The 12678-nt window shown below is 40.5% G+C and overlaps 1 protein-coding gene across 1 annotated transcript; it reads right to left on the reverse strand.

The window, feature by feature from the left end:
* Window positions 1-5470: 5470 nt before the first annotated feature.
* Window positions 5471-12249, reverse strand: cdc6 (cell division cycle 6 homolog (S. cerevisiae)). The gene is made up of 12 exons (XM_073469369.1): window positions 12160-12249; window positions 10767-11056; window positions 10184-10447; window positions 9603-9802; window positions 8908-9056; window positions 8638-8744; window positions 8127-8266; window positions 7930-8030; window positions 7733-7800; window positions 7451-7629; window positions 7030-7170; window positions 5471-5832 (listed from the first exon to the last, which is right to left on the reverse strand). Exons 2-12 carry the CDS (start codon window positions 11044-11046, stop codon window positions 5740-5742), a joined length of 1722 nt encoding a protein of 573 aa, XP_073325470.1. The 5' UTR covers window positions 11047-11056; window positions 12160-12249; the 3' UTR covers window positions 5471-5739.
* Between the last annotated feature and the right edge of the window lie 429 nt (window positions 12250-12678).

Here is a 12678-nt window from a genome sequence, read left to right on the forward strand (position 1 = left end):
TTGTTGCTTCAGAGAGTCGCTGCTGTCGAGGAACAAAACACACGCAGCCACTCTGAGTTTAAAGTTTGTACCGTCATTTATTTGTCGACTGCGATTTAGTTTTAATTTCTCCTGGACGTATTTTACTGTCCTCATTAAAACATTCCTCCGACCTGCAGGCTGACGGAGAGTTTAAACTCCCCACACGGAGAAAACACATCCTATAACACTCGGCGTGATAAAATATCTGATTTTAAACAACAGGTGTTTAAGTTTATTAAAGATTACATCCTTACTTATGCATGATTCAGAGGAGGTTCCTCTTTGTCGATGTGTGAACAGGCCTCAGGTTGAATATGACTGTTATCTCTCGCTGCAATGATTGATCCATAAGTTGTCATCAGTCGCTAACGATTTTGCTAGTAGTTTAATCAATTTGAGTCATTTTAAATAGAAACGAGAAATTCTCTCATTCCAGCTTCTTAAATGTGAATATTTTCTGGTTTCTTTCCTCCTTTATGACCACAAACTGAATATCTTTGGGTTGTGGACAAAAACAAGACATCTGAGGAACCCTTTTTGAGACGGTTTATAAACCAAACAACTAATAAAATAGTTGAGAAAACACTCAGATTAATCGACAAAGAGACGAATCCTTCACTTTGATTAAGATTGTGTGTTCGTCCTCCGACAGCAGCGATTAAAATCTGCAGGATCAGTTTCAGATGTGATGGACTGAAGTATGTTTCTGTTTGATAACCAACAAACATCAGAGGGAATCACGTCTCTCTAAGAAAGGGAAGTAAAACACATCCAGATCTTCACTATTTGAATGTATTTGTAGTTTCTGAGCATGAAAAGTCTCCAAACACGCGGCTGTGCTTTATTTTAGCTGTTCGTCACTTTCAGTTCTCTTCCTCAAAGGCAGCTGTTGTGTTTCTAACTCACAGTGTTTGATTCAAAGGCAGCAGAAAAGACCAAACTGGAGTATTTTTGATATTTGGATATTTTGGATCTTCGGACTCGACTTTAGATGAGAAGAAACTACGTAGAAATTCAAGATTTATCGAATAAAATTAGTATTAAAAGGTATTTTCTGAGTAAAAACTATATTTAAGCCGTAGCTTTATTATAACCTCAGATTTAAAGTTGTTTATCTTCTGGTTTGTCACTCTGAGATGCAGCTATTGTTTTACATTGAGTTTAATTAATAATCTGTTGACTGCAGCGCTACATGCAAAACTTCTTCCTCTTGACATTAAATAAAAATGGATTAAATAAGAGGAGGATTGATTATGCAGAAAGTAAACAATGAATTTAAGTTTTTTAATTAAATAAAAATGCAACACTGTTCATTTAAGTCTTAAAACAGCTTATTTGCTTTATGATTAAATCTGAAAATGGTGCAGTTTTCTTCAGATGAGACGACAAATTAAAACACAAAACATTCAGGAGGAGCAGAGACGCCATTTTAAACATAAAACGTGATGTTTTTGATGAGTGTGGTGATTATTAAGACACACGAGACAAAAGTTCATGAATAATTGGACAAGTTTAGTTTCTTTTCCAGTTCAAAAATGATAATAAATGTGTTTAACATCGCTGCTGTGGAATTTGTAAAGCAGATGAACATTTGAAGGAGCGATACGTAAAATATGGTCAGAATTTTAGTTCAAAACAAAGAAAATAAACTCACAAAATGTCGAGAAATGAAAAACTAACATCTGTTTTCCTGATGAAATTAACATGAATTTAAGTTTCTCTCTTTAACCGGACTGAGACGAGTGTGATCGCCTCGTTAACTCATCGTTAAATTGGATTTCTGGCCATATTCTACAGATTACACCTTTAATCACGTGTAAATTAAGCTCTTATCAATAATTACCACAGATCACACCGATAAGAGAATTAACTGAATGACTGGAGAGTTAAAGACGTGTGAAATAAAAGTTATCACGTTTTTGTTTTTTTGCTCGGAAAAAAAAACCCTGAAATCAGTTTGAGTTTGTGGATGAAAAGTGTTTACAAAGTTTAAATGTGTGTTTTAGTTTCACCAGTTTGTCTGATTGTTTGTCGACCGTGTGATGTAACTAAAGATTGTACATACGTGATGATGTCATCATTGTGTGACTGACACTGAGGGCTAACGTTCATGATGCACCTGTCGAACATTTTGTGAGTTTACTGTAAAAAAAACAACTGAATCACCGAGAATGTTTATTGATTCAACACCGGCTGAACCTCGTCGCTCTGAATGTGCAGAACTATTTATTTATTTATTATTATTGTTGTTGTTGTTGTTGTTTAACGCTTCAGACTCTTTGTTTTGTGTTGTTTCACTCTGCTGTCAGACGTCCAGTTTGAAACGACACAGAAACGTCACTTTAACAGCACGTGCACTAATATTATCTCCTCTTATACTCACGTTTTCTCACTTTATATAACAAAAGAGTCTAAATTCAGCATTCAGGGCAAATTTTGTCTTTTCATATAAACAATAATGTAACATTTGAAATAAAAACAGTACAGACATAAACATACATTTATTACTTTTACACATTAAACACACAGAACTGAACCTTCCTGCAAAAAGTATGAAACAATTATTAAAACATGACTTGAAAATAAACAAATGGCACAAACAAAATTAGAGGAAAAACATTGTGTCACGTTTCTTTGTAGCTTTTTTGCCCTCACACGAAAAAAAATCTGACAGCTGAATAATTTCTTTGAAAATGTTCAGAAAGATCAAATAATAATAAGAATAATGTCAAGAAAGGCTTTAAAAATATTGATATCAGACTTTAAAATCTCATTTTTTAATTAAACAGTTTTTTCTGTTTTAAAAAAATGTCATTTTTTTATTCTAAAGTGGATTTCAAGTGTGTTTTGTCTCAGACTGGACGGGCAGGTCTCTGAATGTTTCTTCTCTTTTATTGAGTTTCTCTTCAACTTGAGAAATATTTGTCTTTTTTATGCTTCAATATAATTTGTCAGAGTTCACTAAGAGGAGATACAACCGTCCACAGATGCAGTCAGAGCTGAAAAACACACAGTTATTGACTGAATTCAAGCTGACTGTCACATTATTCAGCTCGTTCCAAACTTTTATTGAAGCTGAAGTCAAATATTAAGTTTTTTATGGCTTCATTTCATCCAGATCCATCCCAACATATCCTGCATGTTTTGGAACTTTAAATTAATAATATTAAAAGTAGAAATTTGAGATTTTTCATGATAAGAAATCAGATTTTGAAGAGACTTCCACATTTAGAGGCGACTGTAAGACTTCATCTTTAAAAACGCACAAAACTATAAAGTTTTTAAATCCTTAAAAAAATGAATGACGTACTTTTGAAGGAAAGTTTTGATTTCTAAATGTCAACACGTGATTTAAATGTCATGTTCTAGTAAAATCAGATGATTTAATTTTCATACAGGTGTCTCTCAGGTAGAAAGAAGCAAAGACCAGACTGTGCTGAGGTGAAGCGGTTCAGAGTCTTTGTGGTGTTTTTATGTTGAGTCGGACAATCACAGGAGAGTATTTGAGAAGAAAGTCCCATATTTAGAAACATAAGCTGTTACATGTGAGGAGGGTGTGACTGTTATCTGCCTGCTGTATCTCTGCTGAAGCTTTGAGTTTGTGGTTAATCTGCAGGACGTAAAATGAAATATGTATCAAACCTGAATGAATATTTAATCATATTTTATCTCCGACCTCGTTTACATTTTTAGTCACTGTATTTGTATTTGAAAACGTGCACAACAATATATATATTTTCATCCACTTTGCTGTGAATAAATCACATTTAAATAGTTTATATTCGTGTCGATTATTTAATATTTTCTGTCTCTTTTTTTTAAAATTGAAAAATCTGAAGTTTGTGGTTTTTTTCCTGAAGGAAAACAAACCAGCTTCGTTCTGCAGTCGGCCGGATAGAGATGTGAAGGTGACGCTTTAAAGGAGAACAAGTCGCCTAAAACTATAAACTCAGTCATCATCTCCTCCCTCCATGTTGATATAAAGTCAACATGAAGAAAAACAACTGTAGCTTTAAAAGTTAACAGCTCGTCTGGCATCATTTAAGTCTCCAGAAACCCTGAGATCACAAATTCAGACTAAATAACATCTTTTGAAATAATTTCAGAATCCAACAAAGACATTTTAAGTTTGTTTTTTCTGTTTTAAATCAAATCTCCAGCTACGTCAGTTGTTTGGCAGAATGATGCAACTCTGTTTTAAATATCTGTCCCCAAAACGTGGAAGTGTAGAGCAGCAGGAAATGGAAAACGACACATATGACGACAGGATTGATTCATTTCAGATATTGTATATATTTTCCAAAGATGTATGATTTGAGTGATTGTGTTGATTAAAAACCAGATGACATTAAAAAAATATCTTTTGTGTGTGAAAAAAAAAAACATTTTGAGAGGGAAAATTTTAGGAGGTTAAAACAAAACAAAAAACTCTTTTACTACAGATTCCATTTTTTTAAAATTCAGTTTCAAGCAGGAAAAAAAGTCGGTTTCAAACATTAAAAAAAAAGTATTTCTCCCGTCACAGAAATGTTTCAGTAGAAAAAAATATATTTATAAAAATATATACATATGTTTCTTCATGTGTGAAATTCAAGTGGAGAAAAAAATATCAGGAAATCAGAAATGTTCAGCGCTGAGACGCCTCAGCCCCAAAAATCCTGTGCTTTGTGGAAGTACAACATCCGGAGCCGGGACTTTTTTTGGGTCAAATATTGTCCTCAGAACTTAATTTAGACTCCGGCCCCTCGGATGGAAAAACACCTAGTTCCTCTAAAGCTTCTCGTCTCAGGTTGAATCCAGTCTTCACAGTAAAAAAAAAAAAAAAAAAAGAGTGGCAGCATTCTGCTAAACAACTGAAGTAGCTGGAGACTTGATTTAAAGTTGTGGAGTCCACACAACATTTCTGGAGCTTCAGAATAGATTCACACATTTACATTTTAAATCATCTCCAGCTGCTTCAGGTGTTCAGCAGAACGCTGCAACTCTGTTTTACTGTGAAGCTCCAGAAATGTTTCATGGACTACGAGACTTCAGCTGACAGTCAGACTCGCAGGCTGCAGTGATGCCGTTAACCCTTTAATCGAAATCAGCGTTTTGTTTTTTATCTGCCAAAAAAATGAATCAATTTTAAAAAAAGGTGTAACTTTGACTCTGATGCAGCTTTTAATCTTTCAGTCTTTTAAAATAGCAAATGACACATATGACGACAGGATTGATTCATTTCAAATATTAAAAGATTTATGATTTGAGTGATTGTGTTGATTAAAATCCAGATGACGTTAAAAAATAATTTTTCAAGGAGAATATTTGAATTCAAGCACTTTCCCAACCTCAAAGACACGACGGTTAAAATTAAGCATTTTCCAAACCTCAGACTTCGTACGAACCCTCGATCAGTTTGCTTTCGTTGCGTTTCTGTTCACTTCGACAAAAACAAGATGAAACGTGATTAAAATGTCTGTACATTTGTTTATTTACAGCATCAAAATGGAAACGTTTCAAATCCAAACTGAAACAAAATGCTGCAACTTCATAACTGATGTGAGTTCAGGACTGAACTTTAACATCAGAAAATATAAAAATCATCTCGTAAACATTTTCTTTAAAAAGATAACTGTACAAACTCTCAGCAAAAACGAGAATAAAAAATAAACCATTGAAAAAAATCTGGGTTCATGTTTTCAACTTAAAAATGAGATATAAAAAAAATAAACATGATCACGAGGGGAGACCTGCAGCCAGGATGCTGCCCAGCAGAGTCCGATCCTTCAGAGCGTTTTCAACGTCCTTCTCCTCGATCTTCAGAAACACCTGCAGGAAGAAACAAACATTAAGATTTCAGATCTCAGCGTCAGATCTCTGGTTTCCAGGTAACAACAGACCAAAAAGCCCAAAACATCTCAGAGCTGTTTGATACCAAAGTCAAAGTCTTGAACTAATTCACACTCCGAGCTGCAACGATGGACAGATGATTCATCTGTTGGCAAATTAATCGTGTTGGTCAGAAGAAACTAAGATGGAAATTTTCCTGGAAACATTCCCAGATGTGCAGACATTTCGGAGACACGTATTCTCTAAGACGTTGCTGCAGCCATGATCTTAAAAAATGTTCCTGAACTGGACCTGATTTTTTTCTTTAAACAAAATCCAGTTCCACACGAAAAGTAAAGCTGCCAACGAGGACGCAACATCAGATGGAAAACGATCGCATCATTATCGTCCCACCAGGTTTCCCCATCCTGGGAGACGACAGCCTGAAAACACAACGCCTCCGGTCACGACTGAATGAAAAACTACAATTACCGCCTCGCTGTTGTTTGTGTCTGTGCACCCGTCAAGTTTCTGTCCCCGAGATGTGGCGTTTTATAATGGCCAGAACATTTTAGCATATTATGACGTCTCAGTGCATTAGACAGGAAAACAACATGTCAAATTTTAATCTTAATTATCTTATCAAATCTTGAGATGTGGCCACAACAGTCACACTGATCTGACCAACAAAATCTAATCAGTTCATCCTATGGCTCCTATGAGATATGGCGTTCACGAGAATGGGACAAAGTGTCATGATACTCCGGTCCCGACTGTCGCCAGCGCAGAGGTACAAGGAACGTTCTGTCTTTGCTCTCCACATCACAGGTAAACACCTCTGAGGCCCAGGACTCATACTGGGCTTCAATTCAACGTGCTGCCCAGCCGCGAGAAAGCTACGTGGTCTGCCAAAAATTTAACTTCAGTATGTAACTGGACTCATCGCCCCCCGACAGAATACTGGAGATATTCAGTGACACATTAAATGTCTGTTTTCTTTGGTAGGTTACAAAAATGAAACGGATTAAAAGTCACAACTCTGCTCCCGTCTCGTTTTGATTCATGCTCTTCTCTCTTGTTGGAAAGTGCATGTGAATCTTCAGGCTTCATCTTCACCTACCTCCACAGTCTGACACAGGCCGTCAATATAAAGACATGTGATGTAACGCTGTGCTGCAGAGTGACACATGTTTGTACCTTAGTGAGTCGAGCCTCTTTGGCTTTCTTCAGAGCGACGATTCCTCGACTCTCCAGCAGACTGCAGAGAGACAAACACTCGCCCTGGCCGACTGCAGACACCTGCCGCTGGGCACACAGACGGCTGTAAACCTCGTGGAGCTGAAACACAAACAGACACAGCGTGCATGTTAACAACACTGCAGGCTGAGCTTCAGCACCACCTGCTGGATGTTTGAAATAACAGCTTAACTCTTCAGTCATGACCAGTTTGAGTCACTCGCAGGAAGTGAAACATATTTACTGACAGGGTTTAATCTTGTATCCATTTTGTGATCGACACAAAGTTTTAACTCCACCACAGACGGTATCAACACTTCAGCATCACAACATCAGATTTGGTTACTTCCTCTACATAAACTCAACGAGGTCGGCGTCTCACCTTTCCGAGGACGATCTCTTTGCTCTTTCCGTTGCGTATGAGCAGCAGCAGGCAGCAGACCAGCAGCTTCTGCTGCAGGGGGAAACTCTCTCCATCAGAGCCGCCGCACTGAGACGCCATCCGGTCGCCGTACACCTCCGACAGCACCCGAGCGACCTGGGGAAGGCTGACCCGTGACGCTGCACGCACCCGAGGACAAGAAGTGTTTGAGTTAGTGTTCACATTTGTCGAGTCGGGAATAAAAATCAGCAGACGCTCGCAGCAAATCAAAGCAGCGCTCACCTTTAGTTTCAGCTTCTGGGTCTGATGTCTTCTTCCTCTCGTCAGACTCCACAACCTCCACAGCTCGCCTGAAAAAAAGAAGAAAATCAATTAAATGTTGAACAAATGTATTATTCTAAACTATTTCTTACACTTGTGCTCTAAAGTCAACACTGATGTTGAACCAGCATAAACGCAACAGAGGCAGAACCTCGTACCTGCAGATGTCCAGAGCTTTCCTGGCGTCGCCCGACACAGCCGACACCTTCCTGGCACAGAACTGAACCGCCGAGGCGTCCATGATCCCGTCAGCCGACGCCTGAGAGGAGGAGGAGCGTTAAAACAGATTAATACAAACGTCTCATTATGAAATGTTTCACTGTACTGAAGAGGTGAGATCTCCCTCTGTGTTTACCTGAGACAGTCGGTCCTGCACGATGGCGGTGAGCTCCTGTCGGCTGTAGGGAGGGAAGTGTAACAGCTGGGGGCGACAGTGAGGCCGGGCCTGCAGTCGGGGCAGGATGCGGTCGGTCAGATCCAGAGCGTTGGCGATACCTGCGAACACAACAAGAGAGTTGTTCAGAGGAAACGCTGAAGGTTTTAACGAGATGCTGTGGACACAATCTGCCCGTCGACTGAAAACATGATCGTTCTCGTGTGTTTTTGACTGAATGTTTAAAACCGAATGATCGGAGTCATCATCGTATTATTGTCTTTGATTCATCTTTACATTTTTTATTTCCACATAGATTTCTCCCTTTTATTCTGCTCTTTTAACCTGTTTGAACTTTCAACATGCTGTTTTACTTTGAATTGACTTTCCAGTTCACCTTCTACCTGTGCATGTAACATGGTCAGACGTTTACTGGTTCAGAGACTATGGCAGCAGTGTCAGTAGGACTTCTGTTGGCGGATGAAGCTCTTACCAATGAGACAGAGGCGAGACTCGGGCAGGTACGGCCATTCAAAGATGGTGTAGAGGACGTCCTGGGATTTACTGTCCAGCTGGTCCATCTCGTCCAGAACAAGAAGCCTGAGGAGGTAAAGACGGTCAGAGTCAGGCTTCCTGTCCTTTCAACAAGGACATACATGATATTCACTGACGGCAGCAAATGTGTAGGGTCTCAAAAAGACTTTTGAAGCAGTTAAAAAAGAAATGATATCAAATGTTGTTTCATAAGTGCTGGGTTACTCACACAGCAGGGCCCGGGGCCGACAGGAACCTCTGCAGTCCGTTCTGTCCGCCGGGCGCTCTCAGCTTGTCGGCCAGCAGCGGGAAGATAGCGTGGGAGCTCCGCAGGCTCATACAGTTCACCACCACCGTCTGAACGGACGACAGCTCGGCCTGACGGGACACAAGACACCAACGTTAAATACCACAGATAAAACAGAAGTAATGGATCATAACTGTCTCTTCAGGTCACCCAACAGTCTGGGAATGTCTGATAAGGTTTTCAAATTCCAGTTTAAAAATCAAATAAACCAGACAGGAGGAGTTTCCTCTGGTACCACCACCTGCCACCTGGGCACTGACGGAGAAAAGATGAACTAGGAGCTCTAAATCGCACCAATCTGCAGTTACCCAGAGTCTCCACCAGGTGTCGCCAAAGCTCCACTTATCTTATTTCACAAGACTACAAATAACTGTTATTATCACTATTATTAGCACTGTTAAAGTACTTCACCGCTTTAAAGATGGTCTTCACATACAACTGAGCTGTCTTTGCAGAAGAAAGATGAAAATACTTTTAAATTGACGGTACAGTCAGAGCAAGCAGCTCTGAACACAGGCAACATGGAGGGAAGTTTAATATTGTGTATTTCATGATACCATCTACATTATAATGATACAAATCTGGTTGAAAATCAGCAAAGTGTTGCCTTAAAGTACCTTCATCTCCTGCACAATACAATTGAGGCAGGCCGTCTTGCCGGTCCCTGGAGCTCCGGAGATGTAGAGGCTGCCGGGGAGGCGCTGCAGGACCTTCTCCTCCAGAAAGGATCGAATGGACGCCCGCTCGTCCTCTCGGGACAGGAGCCGCTCGGGGATGGCGGTGTGCAGAGCCTGCTTCACGCTCTGAAACCTCGACTCTGGAGGAGAAACACTGAAGTTAAATCGAGGCTGGATTTAAGGAGACCTATGTAGGACAGCTATGAACGGTCAAACGATGAGAAAGACGAGATGTATTTTAAAATAAGAACAAGCAGAGGCTCCTTTTCGCTCTCAGGGACAATACAATGTCAAAAAATGAGGGGACGTCCTCAAACAACCCAAAATATTCAGTTTTCAGTTACCGAACTAAGAGAAAATCAGCTGATCCTTAAATTAAAGAGCTTGAGTGACCCTTCTGCTTCAGAAATTTTAATTAATAAACAAAATAATCAATGTTGAGCTGTTTAGTGAGTAGTTGTAAATCATTTTGTGACGACAGACCATCAAGACTTCAAAGAAAGGTCGGTTTAAGCTCTTACTTTCTGCAAAGAGTCGAGCAACCGGCAGCTTCTTCCCCAACTTTTGGCGGGCCGGGCTTCCAGCAAGCGTTCCCTGTCGCCTCGGGGACGATCCGGCGGTGGGAGAGAGCGGCTGACGTGGCGAGGAGGGGACCAGCTGTCGGCGAGCCAACACCGGCGAGTTCTCATCGAAACGGAGCTTTCGGGGCGAGGCCACAGACGACTTGCTCTGCTTTGGCGGTGAACCCAACAGGCCGGCGCCGAGGTTGCAGACGTTGTCGTCACCTTGAGAGAGAAAATACAAAAAGGGTTACATTTTACAGGCGGAGTTAATGTGGAGGAACTCGTACCTAAAAATGGGGTTGATGTTTGATGTTGAACTACGACTAACATTCAAATTTTCGTCATTTATATTTCAGTTTATTTCTTCATTTTCGGCCATGTCCTGTATTTTTGTCGTTTGTCATGTTATTGGGCTTGTTGTGCACCTGTAAAGCACATTGTAACTGATTGCACGAACAACCCAAACACTTCTTTAATACTCATATTAGGACTGTTGAAGGAAGTAAATATACGCCTCCCTGTCCTGTGCAGAGTCTCTCACCTGTGCGTTTCCGGGGGCTGAGTGGAAGCCGTGGCTGGAGGCCAGGGGACGCGGGCTGAGCTGCAGGATGCCTGGGTGAGAGAGGAGTGGGCTGGCGAGCAGGACGTATCGGGGCGAGCGGTCCGATCTGGGCGAGATGTTTGGGTTCCAGTTTGATCGGCGATGGAGCTGGAGGTTGCTCCAGCTTTGGTGTCTTGGAAGTCGAGGAAACTCTGCAGGATTTGCGTCGAGGGAACGACAGCGTGGGCTGAGCCTGGCCCTGAGAGCGTGTGCTGGGCATTTTGTTTAATCTGAAACATAAAAGGAAGTTGAGCAATTATTACTGGGACTAAAAAAGGACAAGGAACAGAGTATATAAATAACTGTGTCCAATAACATGGATCGTCATTTTTATCTTCAATTTCTAAGAAAATTGCATTTTCATGGTGTCCCAAGAGTGCGAGGACACGTAATGGTAAATGCGCTGCACAGACGGATGTTGTTTTACTTATTTCATATTAATATTAACCACTGTCGAGCAGGTCAAAATGTCAGTCGGGCCTGATCCATGCTGGGTGTTTGTGGCTGATGTCGATACCGATATTAGAAGAAAAGGTCCCAGAACAAAGGTGGCAGGGTCCGCCACATATAAACAAAGCAAAACAGTATGAAACTGTGTCATCCTTTTTAAGGTCAGCGTGTTTATTCAGTCATGAAAACAAAAGAGTGTTTGTTTAGTCAAAACTACGTAGTGCTCCTTTAAATGTGATAATCAATATGGCGACAGTAGGTAAAAATAAAAATGTAATTATTACGTCTTTATGTTGATTTCTTACTCAAATAGCACCAACATACGTGGAAAATAAGAACCACATTGTTCATATTATATTCAGTGTCAAACCTGTATGATAATTTTTAAGTCCCCTGTGGGCTTCCGTACCAGCCACTACGATGACCAGCTTTAGTGTCCACACACTTTTATTTTCACAGCAAACTCTCTAAAGACATCAATAACCAGCATTTAATCAAAAAGCACTCAAAGCTATAATAAAACGTGTTTAAAGTTGCTAAAGCTTAAATCATCTTGACGTTAAAACGCCGCAGAACGAACAATAGTGAGGCTGTTAAATGGCGCCAAGACAGCAGAGGTCCTACCGGTGACGTTCACAGGAAAAACAGCCCAAATTCAGCATTAACACACTGGTAGCTTCACCTAAAACATGTCGAGTTAACACAAAAATCCCTCTGAAGGACAGTTTTGAAGATACGTGTCGTGAAAAAGAAGTTAATCGCGTTTTCTTAGACGACAAACTACCAGAGCAGCTCTACTGTACAGCAGGACTCACTTCCGGGTACAATAGGTGACATATTTCCTGTCCGACCCGTTAATTTAACGTTTTAGTGAGAAGCTTACCTTCTTTAAAAGGTGAAAGAAGTCTTCTCAGGTCTGAGTTGAGTGTTTCTTCTCGTCTTGAAGTCCTCTGCGTGTCTCTCTGTCCGTCTTCTTCCGCACACTAAGCGCCAAATGTGTTTCCACCTCCTCCTACATCAGCTGAGTTTCCCGCCGCTGCTCGCTGATTGGTCCACTCCGGCTGACAGCGACGCCTTCTCCGATGCGCATTGGCTGAGCGTTACCGGGGGAAGTGACGTCAGCGTCAATGAGCCGGCAGTGCTTGTGGCGGGAGTTTCAATAGAGCTGTTTTGGCGGAATATAGTTTTCCCGGGAAACGTCAGAGTCGTTTTGTTGCACAGACACGCAACGTGTCGAACATTTAGCACCAGACTCCATTTAAAATATCACTGTTTTAACAAAATGAGCTTTTTACTGTGGGTGACATCGTTAAGAGTGTATTTTATATAAAGTAGACTTGTTAAGTTCATTTTTAAAGAATTATGATAAAAAAAAAAACAACCCAGTTGTACTTTACTTTAG

Source organism: Pagrus major, chromosome 1, assembly GCF_040436345.1.
Source record: "Pagrus major chromosome 1, Pma_NU_1.0".
Classification (NCBI taxonomy): Eukaryota; Metazoa; Chordata; class Actinopteri; order Spariformes; family Sparidae; genus Pagrus; species Pagrus major.

Bases quoted from the DNA above. Each gene is read 5' to 3' on its own strand.
- cdc6 (XM_073469369.1), bottom strand. From the start codon at position 11,046: ATGCCCAGCACACGCTCTCAGGGCCAGGCTCAGCCCACGCTGTCGTTC. The intron at 9,803-10,183 runs GTAAGAGCTTAA...TTTCTCCTCCAG, and splicing joins TGCTCGACTCTTTGCAGAAA to AGTCGAGGTTTCAGAGCGTG. The intron at 8,267-8,637 runs GTAAGAGCTTCA...TTGTGTTCGCAG, and splicing joins GTCTCGCCTCTGTCTCATTG to GTATCGCCAACGCTCTGGAT.